Genomic DNA, 22,946 nt, shown 5'->3' with positions numbered 1-22,946 from the left:
GCGGGTACGAGGTTGAGAAGTGTACCCCTAAGAGTGGGGGAAAAGAAGAAAGAGGGGGAAAAGAGAAAAGGGTCAAGGGATCCCAAGTCGGTCCCCGTGGTTTCGACGAAGAGCACCCTCTCAAATAAGAGGGGTTTGTCCATTGCAGATACTTTGGAGTCGGGGGCACCATTGGGTCCGAAGGTGCCTGCTTCAGGGACACAGGCTGAAGATTCTTCGTCTAAGCCTCACCCCGTCTTCCCTGAATATCTGGCTCTCATGGTTAGGGATTCAGCTCTCATTGTTCATCCGCTTACTGCAATTGGTTCTTCAACCCTGCCTCCGTCAGCGTCGAGTTTTAAGGCACTTGTGGTGAGGCGCATGCTTCGATCGGGTCTCCAATGGATTAGGAAGTGTGCTCTTTCTAACCTCCAGGGAGAGATAGAAGTTGTTGAGGCTTGCATTGCTAGCTTAAAGGCCATATTTTATACTGAGGGGACCTTCAACCAGCTGAAGGGGTTACTGCGAAGTCTTGCGGATTGGGGAGCTAAGGCTCTTCTAGGCGAGACTGAGGTACAGGCGTCTCATGAGACGTGCCTGGCTACTTTGAAGGAGAGCTTGGCTAAGCAGCAGGCTCTCACGAAGGGCCATGAGAAGAGGAAGGACTTGCTCATTTCTCACCAAGCTCACCTCGTAGAGGAAGAGGCAGGTTTCTCTAGCCAAATCCTGGCTATAGAGGATGAGATTGCGATGTTGCAACTCCGCACGACCAATTTGAAGACCCGATGGAGCCAGCATTGAGAGGTGATACTCCAAAAGTCTCGACAACTGGAGTAGTTGAGTTCCAAGATGAGGGCGGTCCTTGATTTGTCTGAGGCAATCGCTAAGAACGTTTCCTGTCTTGAGGAGCGAAAGCAGGTTGCGCTGGAGCGTGCGCAGGAGCTGAAGGCGAAGATGTGCAATGCTCTTGATCATTTTTAGTCGCATCTTTCCATTTTGCAGACTTTTGATGCCCGTCCAAATTTGTGTAATTCTTTTTAACATATGTATGGAATGACTCTCTTTTTCTCTCTTTGTGGAATGACTCTCTTTTTCTCTCTTTGCTCCCCAATGTTTCCTCTGTTTATACTTTTACGCCTATCTTTTATCCCATGAAGAGGGGGAATAAGGGATGAGTCTAGAGGCTTGCCATGAGTGCATCTGAATTGCTCCATGCCTGATTTAAACGCCCGACAGGGTTTTTGTCCAAGTCTTTTGGTGCGTGCACCTTCATTCATTTCGTCTTTTCTTTTTCTTTTTTTTGATGAGGTAGTTTTTTTTTTTTTTTTGAAGGTCGTACCGTCGTTACCATGGGTGGCGTAGTTTTAGTGCCGTACAGCCAAGACATGCACTAGCAATTTAGCAATTGTGTAGCTTGGACCTTTTGTTCAAAAATAGTACCTTTTGTAACAGCCTACTGCAGGAGCCTCCTTTGTATCCTCCCCTGTATGGGACGTGCTGTGGATTGTCCTCACAGTCATGTATTGACTGCCCTCCACAAAAATAGCTCGCATTGAGATGAAGTCATACAGAGTAGGCAGAGGGAGAAGGAGAACCGTTTTAATTGGGTATTGAGGGGGTTTCAACTTGTAGGGTTGTGCTCGCACAGCCTTTTCATTTTCTTCTCCTCTTCTGGGCGGATAGGGTTCTTGAGTTCGAGGTGCTAGTACCGCGTTAGCTTGGCGAATAACCTCCCTCCTGAGGTTTTTCATCTTACCATGACCACGATATACCTCCCATGGCCTGGGAATTCTCGTAGAGTCACAAAGAGCAAGTGCTTCCGAGGCACTAGGGTCAGGGTTTTGAGGCTGCTCGAATTTCTCCTGTTGCGGGGCTTCGACTTCATGAGATTCCTCTAGAGGTGGGGATGAAGTGACGTTTATGACTATCTCACCATTCCATATGTACCTCTCCAAAACATACTGGAACCCGAAATAGTGACACAAGTCATTCCCTCTCAGCTGATGATATAAGCACCACAAGTTTTGATCTTTTTCTACCACTTGCTTCTGTAGGGGCACCATCGGTCGACTTTGCTTGGACCATATGTGAGGCTTCCAGAGTTTCGAAAGCCTTCTTGAGGCTCTCCAAGTTGATTTGACTCTTTTGAATTAAGGCTTCGACGTGCTCTTTGAGCTGGAGGTAATCTTGCATGAGGTGGTCTAACATTCGATGATAGCCGCAGCAGTTGGCATGATTGGTGAGTCATGCATGTTTTGGATTTCTGATGTCAAGAAGATTCACCATACCTTGTTCAATCAGCATTTTCAAGAGAGTTGGCACCCATGCCTTGTTGAAGCTGTATGGCTGGTTTAGCCTTCGGATGAATTGTCCGGTCTGATAGTAGCTTTGTGGTAAAGGTACCATATTGTAATTTTGTGATTTAGGCTACTGCTACTGGACCCCCCCTTGACCCCTAGGTGGCCTCGAGAGGTGTCGAATGTTTGGAGAGGAGTAACATTAGTTGGGGATTCAGGATGAAGGCACATGGTAGTGACCGCCACATTGACCGGATTCCTTTGCTGGCTAGCTCGAGGGTTAGTTTTGTTATTAACAAACCTCCCCCCCCCCGCTGTCTGAGTTCAATTTCCTCCATGAAGCATTAACAAGCTTTTGATTTTAGCTGCCTTTGTAATCATGTCAGAAAAATTGATAGGATTAGAAGCTTCGACATGTAAGGAAGTTTCCTTCTTCTTGTTCCTTAAACACATTTGTACAAAATCAATCTCAATCATGGGATTGCTTTGGCACATGGCAAGGTCCCTACACCTCTGGATGTACTCGCCCACAGACTCATCCATCTCCTGAGCCATTATGAGGAGTTCTATTGCTTGAACATCCGATTCCTCTTTATAAATGCGCTTGTAGAACAACTGCTCCATCTCTTGCCATGAATGAATTGAGTCTTGGGGCAGGCGCTCGTACCGCTTGAAGGCGGGCCCAACCAAAGTTTCTAAAAACTGTCGAAGAAGCAATCTGGAGTCCAAAGCTGATTCCTGACATGCCAACACGAAGTGAGCCACATGCTGCTGCGATTAACCCGTGCCATCGAAGACTGGTAATCTTCCCTTTTGATATCCAATGGGGAAGGGGATTCGATCAATAAAAGGTGGGTAGGGCTTATTGTATTGGACACTTTATTGTGCCTTCAACGTTTGTAAGCCTTGGATGCTTTTATTGATCATCCTTTGGACATCTTCGTGAGTAAACATTGATGGCATAGCTTGAGGGCTAGATTGGGCTAGTCATCGAAGGAGACATGAGGGTTTAAATGCCTTGGGGTTTAGGCAATAGGAGGAGGCTGAGGTCTCTCTTCGTCTTCACATTGAGGCTCAAGAGGGGAGTTTCTTCCTGATGAGAAGACACTGCTGGTCGAGCGTCTTCGAGTCCTTTGAGCTTGTCTAGAATGTTGTTCAACACGTCTTTGAAATCGGCCATTGGATTTTCAGGCTCACCCCCTTCATGACTTACTACCATTACCTCGACTTGTTTGCCCTGTTCGAATAATTCGGCAGCATGAGTGATTCTGGTCCTCTTTATACCTCTATATGGCAATTCGTACAATAGGGGCTGAGCTTGCTCGAATTGAGCTTGAAATTGCCTTGCAGTGCGAGTAAGCACTGGTTATGGGCGACCTTGGGACGAATTGTTGTTGATCTTGGTGCTTGAAGGCCTTGGGGCCATTGTCCAACAAGAATGGGCTCGAGACGGCCTTGGGGCCATATATCAGTTACTGGGCACACGGATCGGATGGAGTGAGTCCATCTTCTTGTACCTCGATGACATAGCAATGAACGATGTCACTAATTTATGGTTCTTCCATGGCTTGCAACACGTAGAACCAGTTTTGTTCTAGTAAGTCTTCTGAGGCTGAAGACTCTGCTTTTTGTTTTTTGAGTAGCACCTTCATCTCTATCATCTATTTAATTCTCAAGCTCTGGTAGATCTTTTCCCAGAATCGGAATCGATCTCGATTTCCTTCCCGATTGGCTTGCCCTATGGAGATGAGTGCAAAATTCAACTTGTGCAACATATGACATCCAGGAAGAACGGAGCTCATGGTTGACTTAGGAGGAATAGGCTTGCTTGGAGAAGGGGGTGCTGACTGGTCGTCTTTGATAATATCTTGCCCCGGGCCCCGCCACGGGCCTTACCCCAAGGCTAGCTTGCGTGTATAGAGATGGAGGACTAGAAAAAGCGTGCTCGAAGGGAATTTCTTTGAGTACCACATGCTAGGCTGCTTCAAGGTAGTGAGGGGCATGTTTGACACTCCTTTTCTCTTTCCGCTGGCGGAGTCACTGGACCTGCAAGTGTGTGCATGGCCCATAGAAGTGTTCGGGGAGGTTTGTGACCCATCCTTCTTGAAGAGGAAGGCTGGGTATTTAAATACCTGCCTGTTTAGTTGGAGAGGCCTTAGGGTCTTTAGCATGCATGTGCATTTTTTTAAAAGACTTTTGACTGCCTCGAAAGTCATGTGCTCGTTTGGTTCCAGCCTTTAGGCTGCCCTGAGTTGCGAGATTATCATGCGGTGCATTAGTGACCTGAAGACCACTTGTGCTGAGCTTAGGCCCGAAGAGACCCAAACCAGGTGAAGAGACCAGGGTAAGGTTTTGCCTTTCCCATCTCGTCACGGCGATTGTTAAACCATCAGCCGCGACATGTGTAAATGTGTGTGCGGCAGCTTTGGGGCCGTGCGGACTGGCACAGTGATGTGTGTGCGACGATACGCTAGCACTAGCAATGCCTTTGTGAAGTGCAGGTGGGGTTACCTTCCAGTTACCCACTGAGACAAAGGTCTTATTAGGACCCACCGGGCGAAGAGAAGGAGTGGCGTGAGGAGCACTTTTAATCTTACAATTGGCGGGATACCCGTCAGTAACAGGTGATTATGAGAGAAGGTGGCTTCAAAGCCACTCATGTAGATGACATCAATGGACTTCCCTTTGATGTCGGAGAAGGAGGGAAAAGGGGTTTGAGTACCCTTTCCCCTAGTTTTCCTAGCCTGAACTAGGATGGTAGGGCCTGCCAGGCCACTTGAGGAGGATAGGGGAGAAGTAGGATTAGCCAGTCTGCTCTCTATGGGTGAGGTCGCAAATATGGGGATGATGAAGTCCCCAACTTGGACGAAAGAGGAGTAATAAGACTCCATTGCAGTTTTAGAGAGAGAAAGAAGAGAGATGTTTGCTTGAGAACAGTCCGAGCCAACTATATGGTGGAGTGTCCCCAGTGAAGTCGCCAGTTGGTCAGGCCTGATTTTTCTTTGCGCGTATGGTGGGAAAAATCCTCTCTCAAACAATTGCAGAGGTTCTGCGCGCGCTACACGTTTGTAAGTGTGCGCACTCCTATGTGCTGATAGGAGCCAACACAGAGAGAAATTCACGACGGGGGTGTGTTTAGGCGCTTACCTCGTCGTTTTGGGGTTCGGGATACACTCGAGCAGTTTTCCCTCTTAGAACAGTTACGAAGCCCTCCGGCCGTCTGTCAGCGCAGTTTAGACACGGACTCTCCTCAGGATTTTTAACTTGTCACTTCGTTCTCTTGTGCTGGAAACTGCAATGTGGATTCGATTGTACTCCTCTATGGTGGCTCACTCGAACGAGGACTGGCTGACTAAAAGAATGGATAAGGGAGAAAGGTGATGAGAAATCCCTATCCGCGTAAACTCTATGCGCTCAGGCGATTAGGGCAACTGAAGGGTTAGAACTCTCATGACTATTGGCTCAGGAAGACTCCTCTAGAGTGACTGAGGGAGAGAGCGTATGCGTCTGTCGCAACTCAACTCAACTCTACAGAGAGGAAGTTAGAGCGATGATCTGAGGGTTGAAATCCTTAGGTTAACCCTGAAAGGTATTGGATCGAGCGTATGTCGGATAGCAGAGTGTTATGCGGTACCATAGGCTTGTTGCGTCTACGCTCGAGATGCAAGGGGAAAGAGATGAGACAGCGTGTTTTTTAGGGCGTGGGTTACTGCGCAAAGCAAGTAACAAGTGAAGAGAGAGAAGAAATGCAAGCATGGATCACAAATTGGATCTTTTGGGGACTTATTGTTGTCTTATGAATGCAAGCATGGATGGTTTGAATAGAGAATTGTATTTGAGGGATTCAAAGTGAAAAGGACGGAGAAACATGTGTACAAGCTTAGCAAGTCCTCATATGGACTCCAACAACCCTCCAGGAGATGGTTCCTTACATTCCATTAAACCTTAACTAGAAATGGCTTCAAAGAAAATAACGATAGTCATTATATGTTAAGGCCAATGGAAGTAGCATCACATTCTTAACTCTTTATGTGGATGTCATTCTAATATCCAGTGGCACCCTAGACCTAATAAGGGAAACAAAGGCGTCACTACCAAATCACTTTGACATAAAGAATTTGAGTGAAGCTATTATGTGTTGGGAATTGAAATTGCAAGAGATAGTGTAGCCCGAACCATCCAATTATCTTAATCGACCTATTGTAAGAAGATACTTGAAAGATTTGGAATGAGTCAATGTAAGCCCATCGATACACCGATCGAGAAAAGTGTGAAGTTAAGTGTTAACATGAGTCCAAAAGATGACTATAAAAGAAAAGAACTGGAAAGGGTGTCATATAAAAGTGTTGTAGGATCACTAATGTATGTAACCATGGGTACAAGACCCGATCTAGGTTTTGTCCAAAGCTTGGTAAAGCGTTTTGAAAATAATCTGAGATTAGAACATTAGAAAGTGGTTAAATGAATCTTAAGATACTTAAAGGGAATAACCGACTATGCTTTAATATATGGCAATGTGAATGAAAAGAGTTTTGGGCTACTTCAACTCTAACTTTCAAGGAGACCTGGATGACTTAAAAATCCACTTACCGCCTAGGTCTTCATATGTGGAGGTGCTCAATTAAACAAAACCTAGTGGCATTGTCTACCATTGCATCAAAAGAAGCCAATTGGATAAAGAAGTTCCTCAAGCAACTTAACTATAGCCCACTAAGACATAAAATCATGAGGATCATGTGTGATAACCAAAAGAACCAAGGTTTCATAGCAAGTTGTAGATACCTGATTATGAAATTGACAACTTTTCCTAAGTTCTTGAACCCTAGTGACCAAAATGGCCTCGTGAAACCTAGGAATTAAACATGCCTTTAAAGGCCACTTTGTTTCTCAGAAAAGAAAAACAAAGAAGGAATAATTTTTAATAGAAGATTAGTGAATGGTCTTTATCTTTAGTGTGCGGTTTGTATAGATCCTAGACTCTAAACAATCAAATTAGAACCTACCGTCAAATAGTATCGAGAAATGTGGTTTCAACACTCGAAATCTTTGTGATAGCCTTAAAATACATTTTCATCTTTATTTATAAAGTTTAAAGCTTCAAAAATAGTGTAGATCAACCAATCTATGAAAATTTGAAAATCTTGAAAATTGACGATCCAAAAATGCATTGCAAAATGCACTATTTCCAAAAAAAAATTTCTCATGTCTATGCATCTTGATGTCGAGATGATCAATTTGAGAATATTTGGGCATCAAAACAATCTCTTCTAGTAAAATTTTTGAGGTAGGCTCAAATTTGATTGTTTAGAGCCTCAATTCTATATAAACTTTTCTCTTATCCTTATAAACTTTCTTCTTTTATATATATATATATATAAGCACGTTTAAGAGAAAGAAAAAAAAAATTAGCAATATGAGTCTTCTTTATTATTAATAATAATAATAATCTGAAAAAAACAAATTAAAAGCAAGGACGCCACTAAAGTTCCGGGCGAGGGGGATGGTCAATGCCTATGGCGTTGCCGGGTATAGTTTACCCATTGCTTCATATTGCTCCTATAGGTCCCCCTTGTCTCACTCTTCCCACAATTTTTTTGTTTTTTTTTTTTTTTTGGGGGGACCCTTATTCCTCTCCCACCTCTTTTTTGTGCCTAGGCTAACCTCTGTGCATCAGTCGCACTCTTATCACCACGTTATTCATCTAGTTTTTCCTTTATCAAGGCAAAAAGGGGTCCGCTTCAATAGAAAGTCTACGCTTTTCATCTGCACCTTGCTCATTGTTTGGCCCATGATTTGTTAACTGCTCATTAAAATTTAGGTGACATCTTTTGAACATATTGTGATCGCCTCTTTCAAATCTTCTCTTATCTTACTTTATCAAATAAATAAATAAAAATATGATAATGGGGTTGGGGCCATGGTGGTAACACCATTTGTGCCCCAGTTAAGGTCTAGGCTTCTATTCTCACCTAACGTATTAAAAAATCATTGACTCTTTCAAAAACCGGATAAGGACTCGTCATCCCCACTGAATTACCTAAAATAAATAAAAAATATTAAATATTATTTTCAAACAAAAAAACAACTTAAAGGCTATTTTTGTTTTCAAAATAAAAAATAAAAATAAAATCATTTCTCAAAAATCAAAACCATTTTGCTTCAAAAAAAACATGAGAGAGAGAAATCATTTTCCAATATAATGTTTTTTACACTGTTTTGTTTAAAAAAAACAAATGGTTAATAAAAATTTCCTTTTGGGACCTTCTTTTATTATAAAAACTTCCTCGTCACAAAAAAAACAAAAAAGTTACTTTAATCAGAAAAAATAAGAACAAAAAAAAATCCCATTTCATTTCTTTGCTTTAATTTAACATTTCCTACATCTCTCTTTGCTCAATAAAAAAAAAAAGAACTTCCGACGATCACCTACAAACTTGATCTAACTGTGCCCCTGATTGAGTCACCTAAAAACTTGATCTAACTGTGCCGAGACTTGGCACAGATTGAGCGTTGTGAATTGTATACATTTTTAGGGGCTGCCTACAGCACCCTACTCTGATTGTGCCATCAGTCTAGTCACCTCTGACTGTGAAATGTACCTAGTGCTCATTTCCCGATGATTGGGCATCGTGATTGACTGCCACATTCTCTTGACACACGTGCACTTGCATTCATCTTACACATCACTTGCACACAAACCGGGGAAGCCTGAAAAACCATTTCAATATTTTTTAGAACACCCCAAAACTGATATTAACATTGTGAGAGGCACTTATCCTTGAGAGCAAGGATGGTTGGAGTTGTGCTACTTTAACAGTGAGCACCCTTATGTAATTCTCTGCCTCAAAGTAACCCCGCACATAGTAAGACTTGGTTGATCCCTTTAACAAGTGACCATGACCTTCGTGGGAACTCAGTTCAGCCTAACCACATTTCAACCTTTCAATAGTTAGGAACCCTACCAAGCCTAGCCTACCCAAAGTCTAGGGCAAACCCTACTTCAAATATTTTTACTGCATTGTTGCGCATAGACCTAAGTTTGTCAATTCAAGCTCAGGTATGGGGTCCGGGGCTACGCTCAGTCTGAAGCCAAATCCTTCTAAGTCTGAGCCAAAGCTCAGGCCCAACCTAGCCCAAGTCCAAACTAGGTCTACACCCAAGTCCAAACCTAGGCCCTCTTATCTAGTCTAAGGCAAGGCTCACGCCTATGCTAACCTAAGTCAACAACCAAGTCTAAACCTAGGCCCTCCTGTCAAGTCCAAGTTAGGGCTCACACCCAATCTAACCCAGGTCTTGACTTGCATCCACATTAGGATCTTAACCTAGGTCCCTTTAAGTCTAGGTCAGGGCTCATGCCCAGTTAAACCCAGGTATCGATCCAGGTCCACACCTTGGTCTAAACCAAGGTCTCTCTAAGTTTAGATCACAGCTCACACCTGCGTTTAACTCAAGTCTGTCCATAAGTCCACGTAAAATTCACCCCTGGTCTAGGCCCAGATTTAACTCGTGTCTAGTCTAGGTTTAGCCAGGTTCGAGTCTAAGCCCAACTAGATTCAATTATGTTCGAGTCTAAGCCTAGCTAGATCCGAGTCCACGATTAGCTAACTTCAGTCCACGAATCAAACCTAAGCCTAGGTACGATCTAGGCCCGAGTTTAAGTCCACACCTAAGGCAAGCCCTAATACATGCCAACTCTGGTCTAAGTCCATGTCCAAACTAAGTCCAACTTTTTTAGTTTAGCACAAGTATAAGAGTCATGGCCCACGATCAAATTAGGGGATGGTCCAACCCTCTGGCTCCAACCCAATCTAGATCCAACGAACCTAGTCAATCTGAGAGGCACTGCCATAGTGCTCTCTCTCAAATCCTTAGCTTAAATTTATTATCTTTTTTTTCTTTAGTAGGATGTACATGATTAGAAAGATTACAAATCGTGAATGACCCAAGCATAATCTATAATATTAATTGATGAGGAATTGTATAATATTAATTGATCTATCTTATAATATAATTACTATTGAATTGATTATTATTAAAATGACATCATGTTTACATTATTAAATTTGCTATCGAATCTTTTTTTAGTAGACTACTGTATCATATTTTTATGCATTAGTACAAAATATTACATTAACAATTTACTCATTTTAATAAAAGAAAAAAGTTTATATAAGGTGTCAACCTTATATTGTATAAGTAAGATGCAGCTCAAAAATCCACATAAACAGTTATTCCCATGTCAGAAAACCCTACAATTGATTATGTTGACCTCAAAATGTACAAACACTAAAAGGAAAAAAAATAAATTTCAAGTAACATATTTTATGCAAACTATCTACTACCAGAATTTTCCAATGCATAATCTGCTTAATCTTGTACCATATTTGGAGTTAAATTTTATAGTTAGGGCTCAAAATACATCTTTTTGGCCATTGTAAGGTTTCTAGCACCTGAACAAGCTTTTCAGGTAGATTTTTTGCCATTGTAAGGTTTCTAGCACCGGAACAAATCTATAATTTTGACGCTTTATTCAATTCACACTCTTTAATAATTAAATATCTAATAGCACGAAGTAATAGACAGTCATATTTTCTCGTTTGTTATATTACTTATCATAGTATTTCTAACTAACATTAAATATAACATTTTAATGGGACTCGCGAAAAAAAAAGCCATGTCACTAGTAAATTTTAGAAGCAAGTAAAATATCATGAATTAATTGAAGTCATATAGTACGTTGGTTAATTAATGGAAAAAGTTTATATAAAGTTGCAACCTTAAAATGTAAACTTAAAGATGCACCTCAAAAATCCATCGGAAAAAAGTTCTTTTAATTTCAAAAAACCCTCTAATTGATCACCTTGACACCAAGATGTATAAATATAAAACAGAAATGATTTTGAGTCCCAGAAAGTATGCATCTTGCAAGACATTATCTAGACCGTCCATTTTCAAGATTTTCATACGTTTATAGATCTACTTGATTTTAACCATTTTTGGAATTTAAAATTTTATAATTAGATATGAAACTAGATTTTAAAATAATCCTATGAATATTTTACACCTGCCTTAATTAGATTGTTTAAGGTTGCATCCTTATAGAAACCACACCCTAAATCAATAAAGGGAGAGACCTAATAAATTAGTCACTAGGAGTAAAACACAACCTAGTTGCAAAGTTACTTTCAAAATATTAGGTTCTCTTTTGGTTTTCTTCTAAAAGGATAAAGCTTGAAGTTTCATTCTCCATTACAAGTTTCGTCTGTGGTAGACAGAAAAAAGCAAAAGAATTTTGCTTTTAATCAAATTCTTTATCATAATATTTTGCGAACAAATGCATGATGCCATCTCACTAACTGGTGAGCTCTATAAAAGAATTTCAACTGCAACATTTTCTAAGGCCAAACTCCGACTCCTAAGCTTCATATATACTTCGTAAACCATTTCACTTTCAAGTACCCGGGCATGCAGCAGCAACATTCACATGAATTGGTATTTTTAGATTTTACATGGTTTGTGGCGGTGTTTTCAAGAGATGGACCACTTGGTAGGATAGTGTTACTCCACCTTTTCTTCATTTTCGAATTTAGAGGCTCGGAGCCTTTCCTTCAGTTTCTTGCTCTCTTCAAAGTTGGCTTTTCGCTTCAGAGCTTTCTGTTGGATGCCACATAGGCCATGGGTACCAGTTAGATTGTAAGATTAAAAAGTAGTAAAAAAGCATATGCAACAATGAGGAGAGCCTAGGGGCTACTCAAATTTCACCAAACATTAGAAAACAATACCAGCCCACATGCAACTCTCTCTCTCTCTCTCTCTCTCTCTCTCTCTCTCTCTCTCAAGTAAACCATTATACATTTCATGCCGATCTCTTTCGAAACCAGAGTTTTTTGGTAGATCCTTTCAATTTTTCAGCTAAGGGTTTTGAGACATAGTAGGACAGGTTAGCAGTTAACCTCCTGTCGGAAGCAACGGTCAAGCTTTATCTTGAGATCTGTACATTCACCAAAGAATTTTGCCCAAGGGTGATCTATGTGACACTTCTGAAACTGTTCAATAATCTGTTACAATGCAAAGGTCCAGCTTTATGTTCACGGAAATATAACTTATGCTACCCAAAATACCAAAACTCCGGTAATTCTTTAAAAACCAGATATTGTCTAGTGGATTGCAAAAGAAACCATAAAATGCTGAACCTCAAGCACAACATTAAGGCATGAAAGGATCTCTCTTTTTATTGATATTAGGAGGGTGCGTTAATTGCACATGGTTTATGACACTATAAAATGATAAAAAATTTACATATAGTGTACATCTTACTGTGGCCATTATTAATTTTCTCTCACATTGGTTCTAGCCAATGATTCAGAACAATAGATCGCATGTGGTGATTTAAGTCGCCTCTGGAATTTTAGCAGAACTTGCACTCTCTTTCTGATAAGTAAAAAAGCAAGCAATTCAGTTAGGGAAAAACTTTGATAGGAGAGGATTAGCCTTCAATAATTCATGCAGGACAGGCTAATTCATGTTTCTAATTTTTCTTATTTAATATCAGGGATGTATTTTTGGGATTCTTTTAATATTTCTTTTAGGCCCTTATCTTTTAGGGTTTTAAGGCTAGTTTGGGAAAATAGTTAGGGTCATTATTTTCTTTTTGTTGTGGAATCATTTATTCTGTTACAAGTAAAGATATCATTATGAATTATATTTTTATTAGAAATCAATTAACTTTAGAATTAGTGCTTCTTGGAGTCTAAGTTAGGTTTAGTCCATAAATAGAAGCTGTTAGAAAGATTTTGATTCAGAGTTTGATATTTATTATGTTAGAGTCTTAGCTTCACCAAACCAGAAAGCTATGAAGCATGGCTTGTAAGATATCATTCCATCATTATTTTAAATCGTGGGCTCCATCATTCTCACCTTGGCACACGGGCTAGATGAGTGAACCAGAACCTGGGCTGGTTATGGTTGGTCCCATGATGCACAATGCCAAAGAGGGTGTACAGGTACTCCATCGAGGTTGGTCACAGCCAAGAAGGATATTGTCGATTGGCTAGGAGATGAAAGAGGCTCTTGTTATTTAGGTTGATTAAGGGCTTTTGAGGACATGGGCTTGGAAACCTCAGCAATGAAAATCCTACACAAAACGCGTGGGGCTAGTTACCTTGGATCTTCTTTTCTTTTTAATTTTGAATATGTAGTTGCCTTGGATCTGTGTGATCCTAGAGTTTTATGGGGTTTGTGCGACAGTTAGCATGCATGTGCCTAAGAGCAACACCCCCATACAAGGAGGAAACCCAAGAACTATTGTGCAAGCATTTTTGGTCTGTGCATTGGACCATAAACTAGTCCTTGGGGAAAGCAGTTGGAATATATAGCTATTTATGTACTGTGAACTTTTATGCTTTGATCAGCTTTAATGGGCCAATCATGAGCCCCTTGCACAGGAGGCATGTAGGTCATGGGTTCATTGGGATGATCGAGGTTTAGACCTCATCATGGAACGCCAAGTAGATCCGGTCCCAATGCTAGCATACTCTTCATCTTCTAGTTCCAGTGCTAGCAAACTCTTCTAGTTGCTTTTCAAGAGGTTTTCCACATGTTTCTTCTTTTTTTTTTTCTTTTTTTTTTTTAATGTTATTTTCTGCATGTTTCTTGAGGAAAATAAAATGCTTTAATTTTCTATATTTAACCACCTAAATAATGTATAGTGAATTTTCCATAATAAGAAAGGATCTTTTGAAATGAAATATTTGTTTTAAATCATGGGTATTCTTAGCATTATTATTTTGTTTCATAGGAACCAATATGAAGCTGTACACACACATGGCTTACTGTGGGATGTAATTTGGTGTCCATGTGGGCCACACACCTTTGACCATTTGACCAATGTGGTCGGCACTAACCATGGAGCCACGTGACAGTCAGAAGGTTAACAGGCATGGGCCATCTATGTGTCCAAGGAGCTGCATGGAGCTCTATGCGGTTTCCTAGTGTTTCTAGATGCCAAGAATCCAGGTGGCAAGAAATATGTTGAAAATCCATCGGTGGTTGGGAATACAATCTCAGAGGGAATTCTAAATCTAATTGGAGTTTGTTATGGAATCCAATTAGAAGAGGAAGTCTCTTAGGGGCGTAATATTTAACTCCACATAGAATTGGAAGAGTATTTGGGATTAGGAAAACCCCTAGGGCTAATGGTCAAGACAAAAAAGGAGGCCCCCTGCAAGCAAGGACATTTTGCTGCCCAATGCCTTATAAACAAATCAGGGCAATTTTAAAAAAGAAGAAATTCAAAAAGAATGGGAGTTAATTCAGAAGAATTAGAAGAAGCTTTCAGCAATGACGATGACGATGTCATTTATGTCACAAACAATGAATAATATTTTATCAGTTGTAATATTCTAAGCCATAAGATGAATATAAGGTGTCCAACATTATTAAAAAAAAAAGGAAATGATGAGTCGCAATATATCAGTCATATCCTACATCATGAGGTACATGTCTTAGTTAACGTAAAAATAGTGGGCTGCCAACTTTGTAAAAGGTCGTTGTTTCAAAATGTGGACCTCCCAGTGCCTATGTGGTCCAAACGGCCTAGGCGCCTCGCCCAGGCCTAAGCAACCAAATTAGGGTCTGCACGCCCTGCCTAGGGGCGGAATGCCCCTTGTTGAGGGGAATTTTTGGATTAAAAAAAAAAGTTTTAAAAGTAGATTTTAGGTTCATTTGAAACTTAAACCCCATTAGAGCCAATTTTCGAGAGAGAAACCTCGAAAAAATTAGATCTTGTAATTTTTATAGGATCGAAGGGTTTCTCAATGTTACGAGATATGGATCCAAAACATCACCCATTGAGATTAGATTTAATTTTGGAGTTTTTTTAGGCCTTGTAGAGGGTGTTCTTAAATATTTTAAGCCCTAGAAAACATCTCAAAGGTTTGTATGGAGATCGAGCAATCAAAGTAAGGGCAAAATTTTATTTTTTAAAGTGCTTGTATTATTTTGATATGCCTTCTTCAGGATCTAGTCGAAGTGGTGATCCAGGTTAGAAATATGGCTAACCCGAATCCTTTGGATAAGAATTGCATAACATGCAATTATTGTGAAAATGATACAAAAATGGTATAAACCGATTTAAGAAACATCTTGCCAGTATTAGAGGGAATGTTGCTCATTGTAAAAATGTTCCTGAAGCTATCAGAGAGGAGAATAACCAATATATGAGTTCAGTAAAACACAAACAGAAACAAAATCCTTGTCATTTGAATAGGTCTATTTCTAGTTCTACTAGAAGAGGTAATCTGGGTTTACAATTTTTGTGAAAAATATACCAATAGAGGTATTAACCAATTCAAGAAACACCTTGCTAGTATTAAAGGGAATGTTGCTTCATGTAAAAAGGTTCCTAAAGCTATTAGGAATGAGACTAGACAATATTTGAATCTCGTAGAACCAGAAAAGGAAAAAACGAGTCTTGTTCTATGGAAATATCTTCTCCAGGTTCTCCTAAAAGTGGTGATTCAGGTTGGAAGTATCATCATAAGAATACAAATGAAAAAAATCATATTAAGTGTAATTATTGTGGAAAGAATATTAATAGGGGTATTTACTGGATCAAAAAACACATTGTCGGTATTAAGGGGGATGTTGCCCCATGTAAAAATGTTCCTGCGACTACCGGGGAGGAGATTATACAATATTTGGGTTCATGGAGAACAAAAAGAAAGAAAAGGGTGAAAAAGAACCACGTAGAGCAGCCAAGACTCCTAGGGCCTCATCTGCACAAAGTAATATGGGGTTAGAAGAAGAGGAGGAAGAGGCAGATTCAGAAGAAACAGAGGAAGACGAGAGTAATGCTGAAGAGGTGGATGACTCTGATGATGATGACCTTGAATCTGATACATGTGATGAGGTTTACCCTACTCCTTCCGATGATGATGATGATTGAGGAATGAAGACGCTCGACTCTTGATGTTAACTGTTGAGTCTTAGACTATAGGATCTTTTTCTTATTTTCTAGTTACTAGTTTCTACTATCTAACTCTTGTATGTATGCTTGTATGGTTCTAGCATTGTATGAAAATATGGATTATGGACTATTTAAATTCTCCTTATTCACTTAGGACATATCCAATTATATTCTTATTTTTATGCCGCCAAGGTTCTTAGCAGATGCCAGGCACTTTTTGGAACACTATAAAAGGTAAAGTGATAGTATGGCCATTTCTTATGAAAAGTTGTCATAAGATGTCCATCTTTGTAAAAGTAAAGGTCGCAAGGTGGCACTACTTTGAGTCATGTCCAGCACATGGTATTGTAAACGGGCCCTTAGAATTACAAGGGCGATATTGAGCTGCGAAAGTTCTATAAATAATGTACATTAAATTAAGGATTGGCAAGAATGGTTGTGAAACCCTAGACATTCTCTATTAACTTAGACATGTATGAACTCCACCATAGCACATTAACCCTTGGGCTCGCAAACTTAACACTTTGGCCTTCCAGGGTCCTATTTCCTCTGGTTGGAAGTCTTCATGTGAGAGAAACTTCTAGGTGGCCGCACATCATAAGCTGTAAGACTCTACTAGGCATTCTAGAGTTAGCCATCTCCCTCCTTTCGTCATTCAAAGGATCTCTTGCTAGGCTACCGTAGGCCTAGCATCCAAAGTAAGAATTCAGTGATCCATATTCTCATAGTTTCCACCATTTCACTTTCTGTTCTTTTTTGTCAAATTTGTGTTCCACCTCTCCCCTTCTCTCCTGGTTTTTACTCTTCTCCCTTATACATGTGTGTGTGTTTGTTGCAGACACCCACATATACAATGTATGTATATATAGATATATTAGAAAAGTAGAATATTAGATTAAATTGACATTATCTATATATAATATCTATTTAATATAATATTCTGATTTATCTGATTTAATCCTAGGCTTATTCTAATTTATTACATGTCAAGGAGCGGAAAAGACTGAGAAAACTAGGGAGGAAGAAAGGACAAAAAGGAAGGTGATGAGATGAATCATTTTGACCTACCTAGGGATTATGCCTCTTGCAGCCTAGATGGTTATCAAGGATTAAAGGAGAGAGAGGGCTTAACCTTGTATGCTCAGTGATGGCATACTAGGAATTTTAGACCCGGCCACCTACAAGTTTCTTCTTTATGAGGTCTTAGTTACTAAAGAAAACAAGACTCAGGAAAGCCATGCTTAGCAGGAGAGACTCCACTAAACAAACTTAACAAATCAACTAGAGGCAAATTTATGTAACATCTCAGGGTAGAAATCATGCCTCTCTAATGCTAGAGAATTTAAAAGAGCTCATAACAAGAAATACACTCTTACGCTACTTCAAGTTAGACCTCTGATGCCCAATAGTGCCCTTGCAAATCGATGGGTGAGTTTACAATACTATGAACTTGATGCGACTCGAAGCATGGAAACCTCATTAGTAACTTTCCTACAAAGTATGACATGATTCAAACAAAGCACCTCATCAATTAACAGGACATTTCACTTTTATCTTTTAAAAAGCAAGTCATGACTCAACTACAATATATTTTAAAAGAAAGTCCATGACAAGAATGGAAAATTACACCAAAAAATGCTCCTTTATAAGCTTAATAACAATTTATTCTTCAAAGGCCTAAATGGCATCCATGTTATTGAAGGCAACTTCGAATTCTCTAGCGGATGTCTATTAACTCCTGCTCTTTTTGAATTTCTACTTTTCTAAAGAGTGTCATGATTTGTTTCGGCTCCTTTGTAGGGCACGGGCACTGAGCAACGAAAGTCCTTCCTGCTGAAAGGCAAAACATGGCCATGATTTTTGCATGGCCTTCTTCATTGAGTAAAATTTATATGGACTAAATGGACTTCTTTTATGGATTTTTTTTTTAGCCTCGGAGGATTGCAAGTTATAGCGCCTATGCTTTTACAAGGTTTTGGCTGACTATTTGATATTGCTTAGATTCTTCAATGTGATAAAAGTTAATCTTTATTCTTTCGAATTTGATGAGGGCGTCATGGCCTTCTTTGGACAATTTACCTTAATCTATTAAGGGTTTTAGTGTTTTTTTTTTAGAGTGAAAAGTCAAAGTTATTTGGACTTCTAGTTACTTTAGCTATATGGGAGTGTTTTTATGTCTTTTGGTTGGGTAGAGAATTTAGGGGCAATTTGGTAATTTAGTTACTTTATTTTAGTAGGGGTTTTAAAGTCTTTTGTTTTAAAACTCATGTATAAAGTGAGAGTGGGACGTGTAGCACATAGAGGGATTAGTCTAACAACCTCTTTTGAGAAGAAAGAAAACCCTAGCAAGAGCTTCCTAAAAAATGGATTGAAGGCCATTGAGAAGGCTTGGTAGTACCTCCCATTGTCCAAGGAATCCTTTAATTTCCTCTTCCCTTTTCTCCATTCTTAATTCTTTCCCCCATTTCTATTTTTTTTTCCTTCCTTTGTCCCCCTTCTTCTTCATTCTTTCCTCCCTTTTCCTTATTGCTTCTTTCTTTCCTTCAGTCATCTTTTTTTCCCCACTTTCGTTTTTTTTTCTTTCCCTAATTTCGCATATATAAATCAAAACCCTAATTTTCCATACCCATTATTCTACACCCGCAACTTCTCTCTGGGTTGTGGATTAGTTTTAAATTTTCATCAAGATCAATTCTTATTTAGCTGATTTTGTTTAAGGATAAACTTACAGATGCGAAATCCCATCAGGCAAGCATTAAAATGAATCCAAAATTGCACGTCAATTTTTTTTCAAGTTTGTGTTCAACTTTATGGATAACATTTCTGAAGTTGTAGATGATTAATATTAATTTAATTTGAAGTGTTCTCCAGAACGTGTTCTAGAGTATTGTAATCGAAGATTAGCTTGTTGTTGATCTTAGGTTACATCAGTTTGGTATTATAGCAAGTTGTCCTAGGGTTTGAGGTCTATTCTTAAAATTTTTAGGGTTTGTCCCAGCGTTTTAAGGGGTCCGTTAGGTTTTTTAATGCACTGCCCTTTCGTTGCTTTGTCCCTTAGTTGTCCTACTTTGTAACATAGCCTCCCTTAGTGTTTGGTTGTTCTCCTAGGGTTGATAGAGAGTTTGTGAGGATTTTGGGTTGCGGTCCTAGAGTTTCCAAGTTAGGAACTTTGTTCAAGTAGCTATCCAGAGTGTAGGGAGTGTCCTTCTCTAGGTCTTGGGAAGTTTATATCGAGTTTAGGCAAATTCACATTCTATGGCCGACCAAGGCAATGTGAACCAGGGTAGTGGACGACGCCGTGGTCGAGGCCAAGGCCGAGGATGTGTTCAAATCCGGGGTGTGTGGCAACAAACTATCCAACGAAGGATTGATCACATGATAACTACTGCAGATTAGGGAGCAGTTGGCAAGATGGCAGAGGCTGCAGGTGTTAGGGCTGCACTTCCCCCTAATCCTCTTCAAGGACCTCCTAAAGATGCCAATGTACAAGGTTCTGAGGGGAGCCAAGCACTAAGTGAGGAAGAAGATGAAGAATATGAGGATGACTCTTATAAGGAACCTAGGTGGAACCATAGAGAGAGGATAGAGGACAAGTTGGCTAGGGCATAGAAGGCTCTTGTATGGGATTAAAGTTGATGTGGCGGACTATTGTGGGCACTTGGATCCAATGAGTTCCTCAATTGGTTAGAGAGTGTCGATCATAGTTATCTAGATTGGGAGCGACAAGAGATCTGGGATTGGAAGCAGGAGAGCAGAGCAAGGTAGGCTCAAAGTTCTATGGTAGGGGGAACGAGGTTCATACATGGTCAAATAAAGGGACCGAGATCCCTAGCTTTCACGAAGCGTGTACCATATCTATATAGGAGTGTGTTTCTTATCTACATAAGAGTGTGTATCACAATAAATTGGATCGTGGTCTGCTGTGCGTAGGATCAAGATTCATGAAGTCTACTTTCCCCTGTATTGTAAGTTGGGAATAAATTCCAATGAACAATATGTTTAACTTTATCCAAATTCACAAACCCAAGTACCAATATAAACCAAAATCATGTCATTGAAATTCTCTTTGAATTTTTCTTATCATCAGAGTATGATTTCATACTCGCAGTGATATTTCAAATCAACCGTGTGCAACGCAAACCCAATACGACACCTGTTATAACGTGCAAGCTCGTTCGAGTGGAAAGCTCAAAAAGGGTAAGGGGTAGGCCCAAAATGGCATGGCTAGAAATAGTGAGAAAAGATATGGAGCCTTATGGCCTCACTAAGGGTATAGCCCTTGATAGAACAGAATAGCGAACCAGGATATGTGTAGCCGACCCCAAATAATTGTGACAAGGCTCTATTGATGATGATGAGTGATACTTGAAATCCACTACAATCTACCAGAGTCCTCGGACAGGAAAGAAATTTGTGTCCTTGATAGCGTCTCTCTCTCTCTCTCCCCCCCCCCAATACAATTATTGGGGACTTCAGCAAGTTCCCATTCTCTTCAAATTCCTTAGGAACATTGCAATCAACTCCATCTCGCACACAGTGACAAGATAAATTCTCTTAACTCCCCTTATGTACTTTATTGGGGTAATAATGCACCATTAACAGAATGTATGGCACACATCTATTCCATCATAACCTTTGAGTTGTTGACAAAAACTTTGTCACACACCCTAATAAAAACAATTACTTAAGCAAGATTCACTGTGAAAAATTACTCATGTGGGTCCATCCAAAACTTTCACACCTACCTACAATAATGTGCACATGTATGCACAAGTCCTTATTTTTTCCACCAATCAGTTGAATTGGACGGTGACCACTCGAATATTGATTCACGATTCTATTTAAGAAAGCTATGATATATTGTTTCCAAAAATGAAATGTCGTATTAGTTGAGCTCTACTTCCAAAAACAAGAAAAAAAAGAAAGACATTGCCATATACAATTCCTAATAACTCTTCTCCGTTGAGAATTGCTAGCGGCTCAATGACATATACACGAGAGGAACATCACATTTTCTAAGCATACATGTTATTCATCACCCAGAAGGCAACCCCACAAGTGGCTCGAATTGATTGACTAACACTCAAATGATAGAAGTCCTTCGGTGGACATGACCCGATGAACTTGCCTCAATGAGGTGAAGCACATTAATCACGTCCTCATTCCCCAATAGAACCTCAATGCAACTAACTTTTGTATCTCCTTCCAACTTCTTACTTCTCTCTCCTTGCTCATGCTTATTGTCTTTCTTTGAAATGAGACACAAGTCTTAAATCACAAAGTGTGCAAAGTTGTGTGCTCCACTATATATAGGAAATCATGGCATTTGAAAGTTTTTCGGTATTAAAAAGTTGGATATCCAAACTCCATTATAATTGGACCAAAACATACGCGGGTTAAACTCGCTCCCAGAGTAGAGGATACTCGGTTCCAAGTTGATGGAATCGTGGTTCTGCTTGATCACGGAACCATGATCTTTGGCAAGGGGATCTTGATCCCCTTGACATGGAATCGAGTTCCCTAATTTCCCGAAACAAGTTCCCAAATATCACGAAATCACCAGAAATCTAGGTCATGTGTCTGGGAGCAAGCCAACCCTTCCTTAGGAGAACGGTAACTATGGTGTCGATCACTTCTTTGAATGGAAGGATCTTCATGAGGATAGGAAGGCGAAGTTTGCTACCATGAAGCTGAAAGGCTCTGTACTTATCTTGAGCAAGCAACTTCAAGACAGTAGAGTGAGGCAAGGCAAGGCAAGGCAAGGCAAGGAGAAGGTTAACACTTGGGCCCGTATGAAAAAGAAGCTTTGGCAAAAACATTTACTGTCTGATTATCGGACAACTCTTTATCAGAAGCTACTCACTTTGAAGTAGGGCACGAAATCTGTGAGAGAATACACAAAAGAGTTTCACCTGGTAACTGCATGCAATGGTCTCCAAGAGGATGATGAGCAAGACACGGCTCAATATGTAGCTAGGCCGCATTATCAGATCCATAATTAGGCTTCCCTTCATAACTTATCGAGTGTTGATGATGCCTATCGACTTGCTTTGAAAGTTGAGAAGCACCTACAACAACCTTTGAATAGAAAGGAAAATCCTGAATGAGATTCATTGAGTTCCTCTGGAAAAGCTCAACCAGCTGGACATGCTAAAGCTAGTACAACCATTATAGCACTCACAACCAAGACCCCAATGGTGGATGCCAGGACAGGACGAGGTATTCTTAGCCCCAAGCCACAACATAACACTTTTAAAGGCTTTAAGTGCGGAGAAGTGGGCCATAGATCAGCTGAATGCCCTCGTAAATCATACAACCCTCAATGTAATTTCACGGAACAAGTAAGATGAAGGAAATTTAGAGGGCAAAGTTGGCTTAGAGGATGGAGTTGATCTAGGTGAAGATGTAATCGGTGACAAACAAGAGGATGACCCCGAGTCGATCGTTGTCGGTGATACCCAACGGGAGACACTTGCCATTGATAGCGTTATGATCTGTACAAAGGTCCCTGAAGTTAACTGGTGGTTACAGTATGGTATTTTCCATACTACTTGTACATCAAGAGGGAAGTTGAGCACAATTGTCATTGATAGAGAAAGAACTGAGAATCTAGTTTCTCAAAAGATGATCGACAAGCTTGACTTGAAAACTGAGAAGTTATGATGGCCATATAGCATAGCATGGTTTATAGGGGGAAATGAGAT

General features: G+C 40.1%; 1 protein-coding gene across 5 annotated transcripts in view; it reads right to left on the bottom strand.

Moving 5' to 3' along the window:
* Positions 1–11,459: 11,459 nt before the first annotated feature.
* The window catches only part of LOC105420615 (Cytochrome c oxidase biogenesis protein Cmc1-like protein), a 31,703-nt gene continuing 20,216 nt past the window's right edge, over positions 11,460–22,946 (bottom strand). For 4 of the 5 annotated variants that reach the window (XM_011624906.3, XM_011624907.3, XM_088855361.1 and 1 more), the window contains 2 exons: positions 12,230–12,334; positions 11,460–11,930 (listed from right to left, as the gene is read on the bottom strand). In XM_011624906.3, the coding sequence (XP_011623208.1) occupies positions 11,835–11,930; positions 12,230–12,334 (201 nt within the window). In that variant the 3' untranslated portion in view covers positions 11,460–11,834. The remainder of the gene's footprint in view (positions 11,931–12,229; positions 12,335–22,946) is intronic. The other variant, XR_016047234.1, reaches the window with a different exon arrangement.

This window comes from Amborella trichopoda, chromosome 13, assembly GCF_054954075.1.
Source record: "Amborella trichopoda isolate Santa Cruz 75 chromosome 13, AtrichopodaSantaCruz75HAP2 v2.0, whole genome shotgun sequence".
NCBI classification, from domain to species: Eukaryota; Viridiplantae; Streptophyta; class Magnoliopsida; order Amborellales; family Amborellaceae; genus Amborella; species Amborella trichopoda.
The sequence above is the reverse complement of the archived record's forward strand: the minus strand, read 5'-3'. Positions and strand labels throughout refer to the sequence as shown.